The 20,547-nt window shown below is 36.9% G+C and overlaps 1 protein-coding gene across 1 annotated transcript in view; it reads left to right on the top strand.

Annotated features, from left to right (window-relative positions):
• LOC134540374 (proton-coupled zinc antiporter SLC30A5-like) overlaps positions 1 to 20,547 on the top strand; it is a 77,352-nt gene that overhangs the window by 34,846 nt on the left and 21,959 nt on the right. Inside the window, exons 8-9 of the mRNA XM_063383061.1 lie at positions 2,215 to 2,343; positions 7,580 to 7,729. Of these exons, the coding sequence (XP_063239131.1) occupies positions 2,215 to 2,343; positions 7,580 to 7,729 (279 nt within the window). The remainder of the gene's footprint in view (positions 1 to 2,214; positions 2,344 to 7,579; positions 7,730 to 20,547) is intronic.

Here is a 20,547-nt window from a genome sequence, read left to right as displayed (position 1 = left end):
TTATTGAGGGTCACAAGATTTGCTTTACACCAGTTATTAATTTCATTAATGTCAGTTTGTAATAATAAACAGTCATTAAAAGAGAAAATTTTTCTACTTATTTTTAGATCATCTGCGAATAGAGTGCCAGAAGAATGATTAAGAATTTGAGTAATGTCATCAATAAATATGTTAAAAAGTAAAGGAGACAAGGTACCACCTTGAGGAACTCCAGAACTAGCCATAAAATTTGAAGAATTGGAGTTGTTGATAGATACAAAAAAAGTTCGATTTTTAAGGTAGCTAGAAAACCAATTAACATAATTGTCACTAAGACCGAAATTATGTAACTTGCCTAATAGTAATGAATGGTTTACAGTGTCGAAAGCTTTAGCAAGATCAAAATAGCAGGCATCTACCTGACCCCTGCTAATGACTTCATTAAAAATAGGATTAAGGAAAGTATATGATTGGTGGCTGTAATCATTCCTGATCTAAAGCCATGTTGATTACTAGATAAACAATTTTTTAGTTGGAAATTTGTGATTTTAAAAACTATTTTTTCAAAAATTTTAGAGAGACCATTTAATAGTGATATTGGTCTATAGTTAACCACATTTAATTTGCTTCCGTGTTTATGAATTGGAATGACCTTTGCAATTTTCCATTTATTAGGAAAAACTTGGGTTCTTAAACTAGTATTAAATAAATGTTTTAATAGAGGTACTAATAAATGTGAACAGCCTTTCAGAATAAAATTAGGAATCCCGTCGGGTCCTGTAGACATTGAGGGTTTTAGAGCCCTTATGCCCCAAAGCACAAGGCTGTCAGAAACAGAGGGAACAGATATTGTATCAAGGAATGAATTTAAGGTGGGAACTTGGTAATTGACATTAGAGGACTCTTGAAAAGTATTCACCAAATACATTAGTCAACACCACTGGATCACTAGATACAACATCATTAACTTTTAACGAATGCTGTTCATGATAACCGTTTTTTATTAATTTGACATAGCGCCAAAACTTCTTAGGATTGTTCTTGTTATTATTGTTAGTGGTTCTGGTCCAATTTATTTTATCACGCTTGATAAGATATTTGGTTTGTTTTCGAAAGAATGAAAATTTAGTATAATAGTACAAATTTTTGTTTCTTCTGTAAAGTTTGTGAAAATGTTTCTTGGATTTTAAAGCTTGAATTAAGTCTTTTGAAAACCAAACAGGGTATTTAGATGGTTTGCTAATGAAAACGGGGATGAATTCATTAATATTGTGACATATACAAGTATGTAGTTAATTGATCAACAAGATAGTTAACATCAGTAGATTCATAGAAATTTGACCAATCGTAGTTTTTAACAGCATTGTAAAGACCAAGATAGTCACCATTTATATAGGACCTAGAAACTCTAGAAGAACTGACCACATAAGGAATGCTGTCAGATATTTTTATAATTAAGGCAGGATGATATGGGTCTTCAGTGACGAGTGCTTCATCCGCATGAGATACTGAACATTGCGAGATATTTGTAAAACAAAGATCTAAGAGGTTTTTGGATGATAGGATTATGCTATACTGAGATAGACCAAGACTAGATATAAAGTTTATAAGATATTGTGCTTTAGTCTTGATGTGCGTGTGCACAATGTTGGTAGTTAGATTATTGGTCCAATCAACACCTGGGACGTTAAAATCACCAAGTAGCACTAACTCATCTTGATAAGCAGCCAGTTTATCTTCTAAAGTCTCTAAATAAGATGAATAAACATTTGGAGATGTTTGTGGTGGTGTGTGTGTGATATATATATATATATATATATATATATATATATATATATATATATATATCGAGAGAGAGAGAGAGACAATTATAAAGGATTTATTCTGAGTCATTTTAACTTTTAACTTTTAACCAAACAGCTTCAATTCCGGGGTAGTCCAGGTTATAAATAGGCTGAATAGACGTGAATTTAAACTTATTGACTGCTATCAAAACACCGCCACCACGATCTTTAGAAGTCAGGAAGGCGTCTCTATCATTTCTGTAGATTGAGTATTGATCCGTGAAGTAGTGGGAATTAATGCTAAGATTGTGAACCAGGTTTCAGTTAGACAGATAAAATCATAATTGGAGATGATAATGTTCCCGACTACTACTATTATGGGTGTCTAACTGTTGTCCGGCAGCTGTGTCGGGGCCGGCATGTGAAGGCTGGAGGGGACGTGGCGTTGCAGGTGCTGGGCGTGGAGGGGGTAGTAGGCGTGGGCCAGCAGTTCTACTGGAGCCACACGGCCGACACCAGCGCAGCCTTGGTGCACGTGCGGGCCGAGCCGGGCGCGAGCGAGCAGAGCATCCTGCAGCAGGCGAGTGCCCGAGTGTCCCAGTGTCCCAGTGTCCCAGTGTCCCAGTGTCCCAGTGTCCCAGTGTCCCAGTGTCCCAGTGTCCCAGTGTCCCAGTGTCCCATTGTCTTTGTGTCCCAGTGTCCCATTGTCCTAGTGTCCTAGTGTCCTAGTATCCAACACTGGAAGCAGACAGACCGGCCCTAAAGAAAAACCCTACAACCCGGTTCACAGAACATATAAATGTACACTTGTTCAAGGAAGCAAGGTACTGTTACCGCCTTTTCACAATAAACTTCGATTAATGAAGCAGTTCACTAAAGCACTTCCCAAAGAGGTATTTGGTAACAAAATTTCCGAAAATATATTTTACGAGAGTCTGAGAGTCAGTGTGTGTAGTGTCCAAGTGTCTGAGAGTCAGTGTGTGTAGTGTCCAAGTGTCTGAGAGTCAGTGTGTGTTAGTGTCCAAGTGTGAGAGTCAGTGTTTGTTAGTGTTAAGTGTTTGAGTGTCCTAGAGTTGTAGTGTTTAAGTGTTTTAGTGTCTGAGAGTCAGTGTTACAGTGTCTGAGTATTCCTGTGTCTGAGTGTCTCATTGTCCTTTTTCCCAAGATTCCTAGGGCATGTGTGTTCTTTCACCTCCAACCCATCCCTCCTGCTATGTTCATCAAGTTCATAGAGAAAACAACTTGTGACCCTAGCTGGTTATCATGTAAGTGAATATATTTAATGAAGTCATTTTTTTGTGTGGGTCTGACCTCAATTGTCTGAATCAAATCTCGAATTCTAATCACAAGGGTCAAAATTAAAATAACATACAAGAAATAATAGATATTGTTAACTATGGTGTTGAAACTTTTATACATACCTTTAAATGTTTATTTCATGAACTAAGTTTTACAAATACATACGTATCGTAATTTTATGTGTCTACCGACTGACTTGTACATGCGTGTGCATGCTTCACTGTATCTCATGGTTCTGAAGTAATTATTGTGTCTTCTTTCGGTTCCTTTATCAATATTTAGTGGACTTCTACCAATATTTATTCCTAATTGGTTGATCAATCTAAATTCTTGGGTTTCCTAGGCCCAGTGATGATGAATTCACTATTGGAGGAAACTGCCGGTACCAATCGATCAAAGGTATCACGTATCAGTAATTGCATCTAGTAAATTGGATGAACTAGTGAATCTTCTGAAAATACTGTTTGAAAATAGATCAATTTCTCGAGACCCTTCTTCATAAACCTCAGGTATAAAGCATGAATTAATCCTTCTCAATCAATAAATATTTGTGAAAAATGATTATAATAAATTCTACAGTTATGCACTTATGCAAACGGCTGGTAACGAGAAAGTTGAACAGGCAAGGTCTTCAGGTAACAGCGGCTCAACGGGTGATCTACTTACGACGCAGCGGGAATTCTGTGTCATCAGCAAGAGTCCAAACAGTGTGTCAACGAACAAGGTTTCTTTACAGTACAATGCACATGCAAACTGAAAACTGCAGTCAACGAAGAATCTAAATTAATCCCTTATGAATGGAGAAAAACCCCCATGCAAGTGGACTTCAGGAATATTTCTACACTAAAACAGTAGTCAACCCTTAATTCAGAACAACCAAAGCCCTGTTTGTTACCCATTTTGTTTCATCTGTCCCAAGAACAGGAGATTGCTGACTACATTACAAATGATCTTAGAGTCTCAAAAGTGAAAGTAGTTAAACTCCATACATAGCAAAAATATTTTGTGGTGTTATTTTAAGATCAATTTTGGTGTTACGAATGCAATATTTCAGTATTACATGGATTTTTGTGCTATCATTGTTTAGTTTTACACATTTTCTGGTGTGAAATGTTGTCTTCTGTCATTAACTATAGTACTTGAGAAATTAATTTTCTGAATCAACATTCGATGTTGGTATTCAAATTGCCTTTAAACTGGCTTGAGTAAATTCACTGTAGTCCCCTTTACGGGAGCAAAGTACCTTTGCAACATCAATTCGGCTTGTTTCTGCGATGAAAGTTCATTCTCAATAATTTTTTTTTGAAAGCAACAAAGCCATGAATGAAGGTATCAATGGGAAGATGAGAAACAGAAGGCAAGTTATGCAGAGACTTCTGTAAGTTGGCATCTTCAATGCTAACCCTACTTCTATTTCTTGTGTTGAACACAGTTTTAATGGCATCAAAGACTTTTAATTTAAGACAAAGATCATTGCCAATAAGCTCACCCAGTTTCATTTCACATTTGAAGCGTACAATGATGTGGTACCCCTGTCACTGCACAGTTATGGAAAGCCAACTTGAGGCACTGTTTCACATTTGCCTGATTTGTGTTCAGCTGAGATAATTTTTTGTTCACGCTGGAGGAAAATACACATACACTCAAAAGCTGAAATTTGGTTTTGATGTCGCCCACTTTTGATGAGAGAACATGTGCTGTGGAGCAGAATGATCCTTCCAGAAAGGTAGCAAGTCAACTAAAGATGCACAATTTTGTGACATGAACCAAGCGTGTAGTTCTGCCACTCTGATCTCTTCTGGAGTCTTTTTTTTTTTAAAGTAACCCCACTGTTCTCTTTTCTGATTTGGTCCAGAAACTCAATAATGTCATGCAAATGCTCATTTATGTAGTTGACAGACTCAAACCAAGTTATTACAGACTGAGGAAAAACTTGTGCTTCGAAATATTTTATGAATACTTTGCCTTTAAGAACTCAATGTACTGGTATTTGCACTTTCTTGTGTTGAGGAAAGCATTTTTCATTTTTCACTTTCTCCTCAACATTGTTATGTTCCTCCATGCTGGTTTTACACACAACTCCAACCAAATGCAGTTTGTGTGTCCAACACTGGACATGGAGTAAATGATACCCAAACAGGCCCTGCAGTTTTCTGGCACAGTTTATCATGTATCGTGCCGATTCTGATAAAAATGCTACAACTTGTTTATACATATTGCACCTCGTACTTTTGAATAACATCACTAACTGCCTGAGCACAAGATTATGAGTCTGCACAGTCCAGCACAATAGATGCAGCGAGAAATGTTGACTGTGCTGTGGATGGTTCAAGTGTTTTAAAGATTATATTGAAAACACAACACCCCTTGTAAGTGGTTTCGTCACACAAAATTGCACACAAAATCAATATCTTTGTAAAAGGTTGTCTGTTTATTATTAGGGTATTATTGAAGGGTTTATTTCGTTTTGCCCTCAGCACGGTCTTGAAATCAACGTAATGGTCATTTAGTTCAGTGTCTGGACGCCTTCCTGTGGCCATTGGGCTCAGCGCTCAGCCCAATCTCTTTAGATCACCACCCGAGGTAGGACATCACACCCTGAAGACTTAAACTCTTTCGCCACTGACGTGGTGGTAACGTCCGCCATTTACCTACGTAGTTGTCAATATGTTCTTAATTCCTCGGGGCCTGCTTCCGGTGGTATATTGCTTTATTTAATTTTTTTTTATTCTTTTTGCAAACTTTTTAAGTTTAATCGACGAGTGCTGAACGTAGTCCAGGTCACATAGTGTCCTGGACCCCAGTGTATCCTGAATCCGTGTCATTTCAGTTGCATTGTAATTTAACTTATTTACGCACAAGAGCTGAGCTCTTGCCAGTTCACACTGTGTATCTTTTTAATGAGCACGAGTTTGACCGAACAGAGACTGAGGCGTGTGAAATCTGCAACGAGCCCACGTCCCAAATACCTTTTCGAAAACCGTAACTAGCGGGCCGGCGTTGGGAGCGGAGCAGGTCCTGTGGCCAGACGTGTCTAGCACCCACGTGAGTCAAGTCATGGCTCAGTCAACTAGAGTCTCCGCTTCAACGTGACGGCGCCCTAGAGAATCGACAGACAGCGTTATCAGTAATTGAAAGTACCTTCTTCAAACTATTCTAAGAATGTGTTTCTTTTTACAGATCTTTCTGTCATTAACAGTATGTACACGGTTTGTTAAAATGAATACATTGAATTAAATTTTAGTGCATGTAATACACAAACATTTTCCATATAAATATATGCATCTATGTTTAAAATCATCTTCTTTTTCAACTGTTGTAGTTTATTGCAAGGTTTGTCACTGTATACTAAACAAATAAATAGAGAAATGAAAAAAATTTTGTTGGGTTGTGTGTGTGCCAGGCTAGAATCCACAAGCTTGTGTTATGAAATCGATGCCGTGTGATCATTGTCTGCTGCCATGTTTCATGATTAGGTCGGATGTTGTCCAGATTGTGTCAAATATCTCACAGGCAGCGGCGTGGGGGTGATCGCTTACCCCTCTCCTTCCCCCTAACACCCTTAAAACTAGAAAAAAAAAGTGTTACACAGAAAATAATATTCTCCAATCTGCAACTGGTCTTTCAAGTCTGTTCAGTTAGTTTATTATAAAATATTTTATATTTTCTGGTTCTACTGTAATCTGTATTTTTTTAAACTAATAACTCTCAAAGAAATCAAGGAAAAAAAATAATTTCAAAGCAGTCATGAGAACTGCCGACAGAAGTGTAATCCTTTTTCGCAATTAAATCACACAACAAATTTGTTTTATCATGTTAGTAAAATAACTCCTAAATTACTATAAAATACGCATTGCATAGTAATTGTAGGTATTAAAAAAAAAAATAGGTAATGATGTTCTTAATTTTTAGGTTATATCGCTACAAAGACTCCGTTTTCTTCGTTATTCAAACTATATATCTATATGAGAATATTAATATATTTTATACTCACTATTTACTGCACAGTTATCGTATACTTAAGATTTAAATGCGCAATAATAGGAACAGATATAGTGTTATCGTTAACACGTCACGTGACCATGTCCAAACCTTCCCATATAAGTTTTTACTTCAATAATATAATCATGACTTGATAATATGTTATAAATTTGTTGAAACAGCCTTTTTAAGGTGGAATTATTTATCAAAACTTAGGTCTCCCCATTTAACTGGGGAGTGTGTTCCCTTCGAGCCCGGTGGCTGTCCGCAGTTTACCGTCGCAAATAATAAACTGTATTTCGTGTCACGTCGACTGGTGTCGTGGGCTGTGTTGGCACGCGTGTGTGAGTGGGGCGCCGTGCCGTGCCGTGCAGGTGACGGGGATCCCGAAACAGGCGGGCGTGCACCAGCTGTGCGTGCAGGTGGAGAAGGAGCGCGTCCCCGGCGCGCACGGCAGCTCCCTGCTGCTCGTCAAGGCCGTCTGAGCTCTGTGTTGGCACGCGTGTGTGAGTGGGGCGCCGTGCTGTGCCGTGCAGGTGACGGGGATCCTGAAGCAGGCGGGCGTGCACCAGCTGTGCGTGCAGGTGGAGAAGGAGCGCGTCCCCGGCGCGCACGGCAGCTCCCTGCTGCTCGTCAAGGCCGTCTGAGCTGCGGGTGGGCAGTTCTGATGTCGCCCTGCGTCCCCGGTACCCGTCTTCCGTTTACCTCCGTTGGCAACTGTTTTGTATTTCTGGTGTGTTTGTTTGTTAGTTAGTCAGATGCACAACATGTATTGTGCTAAGCACAAATTTTAAGCGGTAAAATAGTCTTTTTGTTTCCATCTACCGAAAACATGGTTAATAAAGAATTTCGTCAATGTGCTGATTTATTGGTTACAAATATTTATTTTCAGGAGACTTGCTTGCACTGTAATTATATATAAAGTATTATTTATTTGGTTTTGTATCAGTTTTTATCCGTATTGCGTATCTTCTCACGCTTGGATTGCGTTACAGAGTAAATGGCGGCGACTGTTGCCAGAAGGGTACTACCCGCTTTTTAGCATTAAAAACTTATTTTTATACCATCATTACATGTATTAAGTTGAAATATTTTGTTTTTTTTTTTTTACTATTTTTAAATATTTTATAGGCAATTAAATCTGTATTACTACGTATCATTTTGACAGAAAAAAATAATTCAAGGCTAAACACCCATTATTATTTCACAGGAGAAACTATTTGTAGCATCTGGTCGCTATTACTAATAGTGATTATACTTTGCCGATTACGATTACCGATTACTGATTATTACACGATTACCTATTACGATTACGGATTATCAGTTTTTGCGTAAAGTTGAAATAAAAAACAAAGTCTTTTACTAAATATTCCTACTTGAACGCCTTTTTATTGAAATACTGTAATCGAATTTTTATGTATTATTGCACTAGGATATGTTGGTGTAGATATAATAATTATTTTTCTTTAAAATGCACACAAATAAAACTCTCTAAAATTTTTTACACCTCAACTTGTAAAATAACTAAAATATAATGTAGCTTGAGAATCCACTGTTGGTTGGAAGAGTTTAGATATTCAAATTTTTATTCAAAAACACTAGCATATTGAGGTTTCTGGAATCAGCCTATTTCTTCTATCTGTCAAAATAGTTCCTGCAGTGGAGAATAACCTCTCTGATGCCACAGAGCCAGATGGTATTGCCAGCTGTTGCAAACGTGGATATTTACTGTCCTTCCACAAAGTCATGGGGCTCAAATTGTGTCCAGCAGTGGAATAAGACAGGTAGTTTTCTACTTCGTCTGCGATACTATAATCACACAAGTTACAAAAGAACCTTGGAAGAGCTGGGGAGGGAGGTGGCAGTCACGTGACCGAAGCTTCTGGCAGGGGTGGGGGCCAGTTGAGCTGTCGCTCGCTTCCGGGAAACAGTGGTCCGGTGCCGTCAGCTCGCGGTCCTAGTTACACGATCCAACGCTATCCATGGCATCAACGTCGGGTCATAAGTCACTGATTTTAAGCGGCACGCCGTTGCGGGGACAGGCACGGGAGATTGTGTACAATGTGGCGACACATTTGAAAGAGCAAAAGCAATTACATAATTTGAAGTACAACATTGTCGAAGCAACAAGTACTGCAACAAGGGTTTCTCAGTCAACTGTAAAAAGAATTTTGGCAGAAGGTAAAGTGAAAAGCAAAAATAGTTTAAGTTTTTATACTCCCACGGGAAAGAATAAGGAGCGAAAAAAAAGATTCGAAGAAGATGACTTTACGTGCGGCGCTATACGGCGGAAAGTTCACGAGTTTTACACCGTTAGAAAAATAATTCCAACATTAAAGAAACTGACCAGGGCATTACGAGAGGGCAGAGTTTTAGATTGTAGTAGAGAGTACTTGCGGCATTTGTTAAAACGTATAGGATTTAGGTGGAAGAAATGCCAATCAAAAAGAAAGATTTTGGTAGAAAACCGGAAACTTCTGCTTGTAGGGGGAGGTATCTACAAACAATTTGTAAATATCGAAATGCAGGTAGAAATATTGTGTATGTTGACGAAACATACCTACATGCAACACATTGTGTTAATTCCTGCTGGCAGTCGAGCACTGAAGTAGGTGTAACAGAATCAATTGGCAAGGGGCCACGTTTGATAATCGTGCATGCTGGTGGAGAAGAAGGCTTCGTTTCTAATGCTTTATTAATTTTCAAATCAAAACAAAAGTCTGGTGATTATCATGATGACATGAACTACCGAAATTTTTCTACCTGGGTAAGACAGAAGCTACTTCCAAATTTACCTGAAAATAGTGTCATAGTTCTAGACAATGCCAGCTACCACAATGTCCAAATAAATAAAAAGCCTACGACCACTACTCTGAAATCTGGCATCCAAGACTGGTAAAAGCCAACAAAATTCAATTCTCTACACACATGACCAAAGCCGATTTGCTACTTTTAGTAAAATCCCACCAAAGCACAAAAAGATTCAAAGTGGATCAAATAATAGAGGAGTGTGGCCGTGACACCATTCGTTTGCTTCCATACCACCCGGATTTGAATCCGATTGAACTAGTGTGGGCAGATTTCAAAGCAAAAGTTTGCGAGGAAATATCTACATCTTTGGACGATAAATGAAATTTGTGTGAGAAGTTATTATGTTCCTTTACGGTGGAACATTGGAAAAAGTGCTGTGATCACGTGAAAAACATTGAAGCCTAATATTTCAAGAACGATGCAATTGTGGACATCGAAATCGACAAGATAATAGTGAATCTTGACTCATCATGTGGCGAAAGTTCTTCGGCTGACACAGGATCTAGCGCTACAGAAACGGCCGAATGTCTGAACTCAGACTCGAGCTCAGAATAGGTGAGTCGCGTTCAAATCAATTTTAACCGTACTTCCCTGTTATACATAGTTATATATGTTTTTGTACTTTTACAAAAATTCCTTTGCAAAACTAATTGCCAACGGGTTCGAATCCCGACTCTGGCGTTCTTGATGGTAACCGTGTTTTCCAGAAATCAAACAACAGTTGAACGATGTGATGGTTCCTAAACAAAGAACGACGCAAGACCGCAACCTAGCGATTTTTAAACTCTCAACTTTCTAGCGTTTTTGTCTGGAGTGTCCGCCTTCTTAATTCATAACAAATCCTTTCCGATAATGTAAAATGCTCAAAATGTGTATCTCAGGCCCCGGGTTTACTTTTTCGCTGCGTTTATTTTATTTGTGTGCGGGCGTCAGCCTTGTTTGTTTTAATTGACAGTAAAGTTTGTTATTCGTGTTTGTAAAATTTGTTAAATAACTTACGTTTCCTTTGTAGACGATTGGCGTATTGGAAAAAGCTGAGGAAATCCTAGTTCCCAATAGAGAAATCTCATTCAATAGTTATTACATTTAAAATAACTTAGTTTTTTTCTTGCCATCCTTTTGTCGTTGCGGGTTTTTTTGTTTATATACTTAGCCTTATTCATTACATTCTTAACAATCGGCGTACAACTTAGACTGCGTGAGATGAGCTCACATACATACAAAAGGTATTAAATACTTGAGTGTTGCCCGCACAAAGCTGCGGCGAAGAGTTATTTCTTCGTACAGAGTTTACTTTGCTACTGGCCAACTGCGTGGGTACGATACCGTGTTTTCGTGTAAGTCAGGCCGACGCGACGGACAAGGACAAGGGCGGAGTCACTCCCTCCCCCTACTTCCCCTCGACGGTCCTCGGGAACTCGCGCATGCGCAGTAAAAGGTCCAGCTCGATCTTGTCGGGTTATAGTATCTGCAAACACCAGAACAAAACAAGTTTAAGTATTTTTATATGTGCATTAAAATACTTAAGTTAATACAACTATTGCAAAATCATTGGCATGAAAAATAAATAGGCCTATACCCTATAGCAATGTTTGTTTAAAGTATTTTGATTATATTCATTATTAGCAAATTGTTGACTAGGGGCCTATTGTGATATGTAACTTACAGTAGGCTATGAAAAAATGTTACTTAAACAACTTACTAATGGATTCTTCTGACCCTGAAGCTGTTCTGTCAGTGTCAAGCGCATGGCAAAAACTCCAAATCCCTTTGGTATTGGTGCTGTAGTTAGAGGTGCTTGGTTCATCTCTTTGAGTTACAAGACATGTCTCTTGATTTGTCAACATGGCTTCTTCTATCAGAAATCCTTTCGCTCTTTAATTGGTTTTCACTTCTAAAAATGCTCTAGTCTTGTACCTGGGATCCAAAGTTGTTGCCATCACATACAGTTTGGTTGATTCCAACCCAGAAAATCGACTAGAGTGCATATTTCAAATTTTTCATAGTAACTAATGTGCTTCCCCCTTTTTTGATCTTGTCATCAAGAACTCGGTGCAGACTATTTACAAGGGGTATAGTATCTGCTACAATGTTTTCTCATTACTAACTGCATGTGTTACCTCTTCAAAATTGTGCAAGATATCAACTACTTCTTCTGCCAGGGCCCACTCTTTTGCACTGATTTCAGTGTTGCAACTCACGACTGTAGAGCAGCAGTCACTGGAAGACATTGCTCAATTAGTCTTCTAAGCATTTTTAATGTAGAGTCCCACCTTGTAGCTACATCTTACAGAAGCACATGTTTTGGAGCATTGAGCTTCACCTGCAATTCCTTTAAAACTTTTTTAGCAGAAGTTGAATGATTAAAGTGCCCAACTACTGCCCTGCTTTTAGAGATCATATCTCGAATAGAATTCTCGTTCATTAGGCCTTGCTTTAGCACAAGCTGTACTTTATGTGCCAGACACCTTACTACATCTTTGCCAAGTTCAGAAACTGCATTTATCATATTGACAGTGTTGTCTGTCACAATAGCACAAACACGACTCTCAATTCCCCACTCTGTGGATGTGTTCAAGTTTTCTGCTATGTTGTGTGCACTATGGTTGTCCCCTTCAAAGGGATGTACTTCCAAGCAATAGGACGTCCTTTCTAATATTGTATTGACACCATGTACAGTTACACTAAGGTAGTCCTTAATTTGGGATGAAGTGCCACTTGTCCAAATATCTCTAGTTACAGCGATTGTCTGCAAATCCTTCAGTTCTGTTTTTACTCGTCGTTTAACATCTTCAAACATAGATGGTATAACTACAGTACTCAAATGTTTCCTGGAAGGAAGTTCATACTTTGGTACTGCTTTCTCCAATAGTAGTTTAAACCCTTTGTTGTTGACAATATCGACTGGCTGCATGTCAACACAGATCATTTCTGCAACAGCTCGAGTCATTTCTTGTGCTCTTGGATCAGTGGGCAAGTACTTTATATTTTGATACCATGGCTGGTAGTGTTGTTTGTGACAGTGCACATTTTTCAGGTGGTCTAGGAATGACATCAGGATCATCTACTTCACTTTCCCAACTTTTATTTATTTTTTCTGAAATCACTTCACTGGAATGAAATTTTTTTGCGTGGTTCCACATGTTTGTAGTTGTGTACGACTTCTGGTTCCCGCAACTGCCTCGTGAGATGAGTGTTCCACAATTTAAGCATTTTGCTTTAAATTCACTTATTAAATCCACCGAGAAAAATTTCCATAGGTCACTTTTTGATCTTGAAGACGTCATTATGTTGATCAACAATCAAAATACAAAGCTAAACTACAATGTGTTTATGTTAATGGCCATTGTCTACGAAAAAAAAAACTGCAGTATTCAATATTCATGACTTACTATTGCAGTGTTGCCAACTTCAATTCTGATCGTCACTTGTGCAAACATTATGGTTGCAATTTGGTATTTTATACTCCTGTTAATGACTAAAAAGTAAAAACTAAATTTAAAAAAATGCCAAATAATCACCATTTCAGTTTATTAATTACTAATTAGCATCACGTGAGCCTACTTTTCTCAATCCTTTGAGAAAGGGAATTAAGTAGCGGCAGTGGAATGTGAACCGATGGCGCTATTGTGTATTTGTGCGTATTGTCCATTCCAGAGATAATACAAACCGATATTTTCCGATCACAGTTCAATCTGTGATTGCTCCTTTAGAGTATCTGTGATTTTTATCTGTGATTCTATCACAGTTAAAGCATTTTTTGCTGTAATGGTGAGAGTAATAATAATGTAAATGGCAAGTACTAAAGACATAATTTTACATCAAAATACACTATTTAATGAATTTATAGTACTATTATAATTAAAGTAGTATGCTGCAAAAGAAACTTTGTTACAAAAAAAATTATAAAAAAAAAACAATCCTTAGAAAATGTTAATTTAAATCTAAAATGTGTGTACCTTGTAATGTTAACATTTAAAATATTCAAATTGTGCCTAGAAAATAATGTTAATAATAAAAAAATTAAAAATATCGTGTCCGTCTTATTTTCGACAAAAGTTATAAAAATTATCTAATGTTAAATAATAGCTCCAGAAAAGATTATTACAATAGTAAAATACAAATAAAAACATTTAGTATTAGACACAAAATAGTTTTTATTTATTGCAGTGGTAACAGGAACTGCGCTCTCTCGACAAGTCAGGAACTATTAGCGTGTAGTTCTTCTATAGCGCTTCGGTGTATCCAAGAAATAATATATAGATATAGATTGTTTGGGAACAATAACAGTTTCACGGGAACCGAAGCTGTGTTGCTATTGGTGATTTTGGAGCAATCGCCGGTTTAATTCGCAGTTTGGTGAAAGCGGCCATGCCATTGGTGGTAAAGGAGCAATCACAGTTTCCATATCGACTAAGTGCTAGTCTTGCGATCGCTCAATCTTTCACATATTGTGATTTTATATGCTCTGCTATTGGTTGTTCGGGAACAATCACAGTTTCTAGGGATCTAAAGTTGCCTTGCTGTTGGTCACGTGAGAGCAGTCACAGTTTACTGAACGCTGCTCTGTCATTGGTGGTATGGGCACAATCACAGTTTCCGAACTTTTGTATTTGGAGTGCTGTCTGCTGTAATATGGAAAGTATTTGAGTAAACAGCACGTTCTATTAACATAACGCGACATTTGTGTATCGTTTCAAAATATTTATACGAAAATAGCACATTTCAAGCATGAATAGAAACTAATATAATTACCTAAATTGTGCTGTAAAATTAAATTTTGTCACAAAATCAACTAATAAAATTATTATTGGTACCTAATACATGTAAGGAAATATTCCAAATTGGTTTTTGTAAATTACTGTCGATAAACTCAAAAATTAACAGAAATATTTAAATCATAAACAAATTAATATTAGTGTGTAGAGGGGAAAAACCATATGTTTATTTAACATTTCAAGACGAAACGCTACTCTGTTTGCCATATTTACCTCCCAAACTAAAATGATAGATATATAATGCAAAATAGTCGTTCTATAAGATGACTAAAGTTGTTAATTCCAAATAAAATGTATTGCTTTCTTAATAACTAAAAGTTTATATATATTGTTGCTGTTTTGTAAGACAGATTATGTTTACACATTTTGCATTCCGCAAAATTACTGTCAATAATATTATAAAAACGTCCAAATATCACTCTTTTCCTTATCTTAGTAGAAGGATCCATCGAAAGTCTAAATATTAAATACTCAAAATTATATTCAAAACAGATTTTTTACCGTATATCAACACTATCTACTGAATTAGACAAAGCAACGCCTAAAGTGTTGAATTAATCAAGTTTAATTTTATGTGGCTTGTGCAGAACCTGCACTCTATCGGTAGGCTGAGAATTATCACAGTTTAGTTCAATTGTTGAACGCGTAGATCGTGCTTTGGTGCTGGAAGGAAAGTGGAAGAACAAAAAAAGCAGTATTGCCATTGGTTATTTGAGAGCGATCACAGTTTCACAGGCGCTGAAGTTGTCCTGCTATTGGTGGTCTGAGAGCAGTCACAGATTATTGAAAGCAGCTCGTCCATTGGTGGTATTGGAGCAAAATCGCAGTTTCCTGATCACGTCGCACACAAGGCAGTGCCTGATGATATTGCTACTCTGATCACAGATACTTCGTACGATGAATCACAGACTGTGACTGCGATTTTTTGATATCTGTGACTAAATCACAGGTTGTGATTTTACGACCCATCTCTAAGTTCCAACCTCACATCATACATTACAAACATGGCCGACATACGGTACGCAGTGAAAATTAGTTAGGCGCATCGTTTCTACGATACCATGTCCAATTTTTTTTTTCAGACTTACATTTACTAATATAAGTAACATATGCCATTTTGTGAATTGTGACTGCTTTAAAAATGCATTTATTTTCTTAACTAAATATTTTGTGCGAAGAAATCACGTGTGTGATTTAGCTGTGGCCATGGTAAATATTGTGACAATAATACCATTCACGACGTTAACTTAACAGGATAAATTTTACAGTAAGTAAATGAATTGAAAGGAGTAAATACTGTAAATAGTAATACAGGGCAGTTATGTATGTACAAGCACAATTCCAGAAACAAGCAAGTATTATTAGGCGAGTGTATCTATGTACACTCCGAGATGTTGACATTCCCTACCTTCCACGGTCATATTCGTGAAGAGATTTCAGCCGTTTGTAGTTTCAATTCAAGAACTTATTAAGGTTTAAACTTTAAATGTATTTTCTTTTCTTTCAAGTCGTATGGGTTTCAGCAACAAATTTTACAATAATCGGCAATCGGTTATAACCTAACCTGGTAATCGCCGATTACGATTAATCGGCATTGGGTCAATAATCGCAGTTGCCGATTAACCGGCGGCATAATCGGTGCATCACTGATTACTAGCAAGGCATTCCATAAAATTATGTGTCTTGGCCAAATTATGTAAAAAAAAATTATTCATTAATAGAGTTGAATCCAAGTTGGCATCTTTCAACTACGTCTTCTGTGAAATAAAGAATGTATATTATCAGATAATGCTCTTGATGAAATATAAAAGGAAAATGTATTTACAAAAATCTTATTGGTTTTACTTTACAAAATACAGCGTTTTAGATACATTTTAAAAAAAAAATTTCCTTCACTACAAAGTTGTGTATAAATATTTTGTACTCTATAGCGTAGGTCTGGCAATTAAGCATACCGAAACAAGGCCAATACTAATGGCACAAACAGTGCATTGGAATGAGGGGGTTAATTCCCATTTAAATGCACACTACAAAGTGATGATGAGACACACTTTAGCTGTAAGATAATATTTCAAACTTCTAATTTCATTTCAAATACATTCCGAAATAAAGAATATTCAATTTCATTCTAAGTGTAATGAAGTTATTACATATCACTTTGTTTAAGTATCAATATAAAATTTAAAGAGTCTTTTATACACAATATAAATGTGTATGTAGCCTTTTAAAATTTTGAAATATGTTAATTGGCCTTTTATAAACAGCCTATTTTAACATGTGCACAGTTAACAGAATGTCTAAAGTTCACAAGGAAGGAGAACCTAAAATTGGGATTTTCTTACGTAAATTGTAAACAGACAATAAGAACTTTGTAACCACTGAAAAAAAAAAAAAAAATATATATATATATATACATACATATATATATATATATATATATATATATATATATATATATATGTATGTATATATATATATATATATATATATATATACACACACATATATATATATATAAAACCATTAACATGAAATATCTTAGTCATTGCAAGTGTTTGTTCAAATATAATTTTTAAAAATCATAGAAATGTAATTTTAAAAAAAATTTCCAAGCGGTCATGAGGACTGCCGACATAAATGAAAACTTAAAACTATAAACAAACAGTTGTTATTTTTGGATATCCAAATTAATTGTTTGATCTTAAACTAAAACTTTAAATCAAAGTAACGATTATTAATATTAAAATTAGGAAAATACAGATATAATTTGAAATAAGAAATACTAACTTTGTAAAATATAATTTTGTAAAATAGAAAATATTTTTTGATAAAAATCAGAGACTTTTTCGCAGTTTTTACGAAAAAATATCACACAACAAATTTGTTTTATCACGTTAGTAAAATGATTCCTAAATTACTATAAAATACGCATTGCATAGTAATTGTAGGTATTAAAAAAATAATAATGATGTTCCAAATTTTTAGGTTATATTGCTACAAAGACTCCGTTTTCTTCATTATTCAAACTATGTATCTATATGAGAATATTAATATATTTTATACTCACTTTTTTATGCACAGTAATCGTATACTTAGGATTTGAAATAAAAATTAAACAAAAACACAATTTGAACACTAATAGGAACAGATATAGGGTTATCGTTAACACGTGACGTGACCATGTCGATGACGACTTCCCATAGAAGTTTTCACTTCAAAAAAGATGTGTTGCAAATGCCTGATGTTTCCCACCTTGCACACACTAGCCGCTGTCTCGTGGCCTCAGTTCTCGTCTCACTCAGGAAGACGGGTCCCAAGTGCCGTCTGAAGTGTGTTACTGTTGCCTCGACAGCGCACTTCTTGCACACAGACGAGATGTTGACGTGAATACGTCTTTCAAATTGCTTCCATAGTGGGAGGCAATTTAAAAAGTGAATGCTAACCAAATCGGGGGATACATTTTGGTGTTGTGGGCTACATATCTAACATCTCCATCCACAATTTATTTACACCGCTGGATAGCTAAAGGATCAAAGAATTCGTTACGCTAAGTGAGGACTGTGACACATCGCGCACGGTGGAGGGGGAAGCACCGCCATTTTGAGGGTATTTTGCTGCGTTTCGAGATTTACATTTAGTATAAATTTTGATTTGGAAAAGCTACGACGTTCGTTTCAGTTTCAATCGTCAGCACCCGTCAAAGTATATTGATTGCATGTATAAAACATTAGTGTAAAATAGTTACAGTGAGTGAATATATATGGTGTTAAAATTTTATATATATATACATACACATACATACATATATATATATATATACACACACACACACACACACACACAGTAAACTCCCGGTATATCGCGCCTCGATTGATCGCGGAATCGGGTATATCGCGGGTCAAACCATGTCCCCCAGTCAGAAATGAATAATAATGGAATAAATGGTTGACAGCAGATTAGGATAATTTTGCATTGTAACTAACAAACTAAGCATCGGGCAGAAAAACGCCTAGGCGTAGAAAATGTCCGCAGTGAAATTCTAAACAAGATATCTCCATACATTATTGCTCTATCTTGTGGGGTTTTCAAATTATGGTCCAATCCAGCCCAGTGATATTTTCTGAAACACTAGTTCTTAACGTCGCTTTATCTCACAAATGAAGCATCGGACAGGGGACCTGATAAAGCCCACCATCCAGCGACATTATCCAGCGTGACTCGGCTGGGGATTGATGTTGGATAGGCTTGGTTGTCGGCAAGCGCTGGGTAGGGAGAGGCGAGCCGAGAACATGGAGAGAGGTAGAGATTATAGCGGGCAGAAACACCAGGGGGAGTGGGGGAGGGAATGTGTTCACGCAGCACACAGGCAGAGCATGAGTCACTTGACTGAGCAGCGTTCCTGCGTACAAGGCAAAATCAGGTAGTCCGGTGTTTAAAATTCCACTACAGAATCTTAATTGGTACTTTACTGGACATCTGTATATAAATGTTTTGTTACAACTTAAACCTACAGACGTAATATTATTGGGTAATTCATTGTATTATACACGTTCATCTTTTTACTTTGGTATAATGTTTTAACATTAAATAGTAAAGTAAATCAGCTAGCGTATTTTTAATCTTTGCCCAGGAATTCCCAATGGTCCAATACTTACGTGAACCATACTGTACCACTTTTGCCGTGAGGTAGTAAACAAGTCCCGGAAATGTTTATGTGTAACGGTCTCCCGACCTTTAACCAGAGGCTGGGGAACATAACACTTGCCGATCCGAGCCACACACACTCAGCAACTCGACACAGCGTTTGGTGAAATAAGTAAAGACATAGTTTAACACGGTTTTTAATACGGCGTCACTGATTGCGCTAAAATTAAATTGGCGCAATTTTTGTTTCCCACACGTGACCATTTATAATTTACTGTAAGCATGGATAATAAAGTTTAACCACTTGACACGATACACGATTCTTTATTTTTTATTGTACGAATGCTAGAATCATTTTTTCCTGTATCTGCGGCCTACTTCTGCAAAAGACAAGCTATCTGTAAGTAAATATAGAATTTTTATTTTGTCAATCAAACTCGGTACTTTGCGATTCATATTCGGTTTGAAGTATCACTACGGCCTTTCTTTTTAGAAGACTTCGACAACAGAATCGTGTGTAACCGCACACACTGCACTTACTTGTTACGGACACTGACGAAGCAGATACTGTGGCTGACACCACGAGACTGGCAGCAGCTTGTGTGCCGCACGTGTGTTTGGCGGCGTTTGGCGCGCTCGTAGGCCGTGCGACAAACTGTGCGCGGCACACGGAAAAATAAAAACAATTCAACATTTAATATTTATCTTTAAAATTTATTATTTTTATTTTTTCACCCGCGTTTAGTGAAAACTGCGGATGCAAAGTCCGCACAACGGCGGGCCGTCTATACTGTGCGTGCTTGCCGACCTATTAGAACACAGGCGGTGTTTTATGCCTTTTGACCTTGGTCACATCGAAACATCGCGGTTATGCAACAACGCGGGTAAAAGTTATGTCCCCCGACAACCGCGTTAAATAGGGAGTGTACTGTATGTATGTATGTATGTATGTATGTATGTATGTATGTATGTATGTATGTATGTATGTATATATATATATATATATATATCAAAGATATACAATGTCGGCCTGTACGCAACTTCTTACTTCTTAGTGTTCAAACATGATTATAACATGCATAAAATAACGTATTTTGTATTGAAAATATTACCTGTTACGTACAAGTATTCACTTACAACACACGGCCGTGTCCATGACACAGCCACACCCCATTTTATGGTATTATTTTAAGGTGTGTTTCATTTTTAAAACAATAGGTTTATGTGTTTTTTTTTAATGATATATGTTAATTGATAAATATTTCACCATT

The sequence above is a fragment of the Bacillus rossius genome, chromosome 16 (assembly GCF_032445375.1).
Source record: "Bacillus rossius redtenbacheri isolate Brsri chromosome 16, Brsri_v3, whole genome shotgun sequence".
In the NCBI taxonomy this organism is placed as follows: Eukaryota; Metazoa; Arthropoda; class Insecta; order Phasmatodea; family Bacillidae; genus Bacillus; species Bacillus rossius.
The sequence above is the reverse complement of the archived record's forward strand: the minus strand, read 5'-3'. Positions and strand labels throughout refer to the sequence as shown.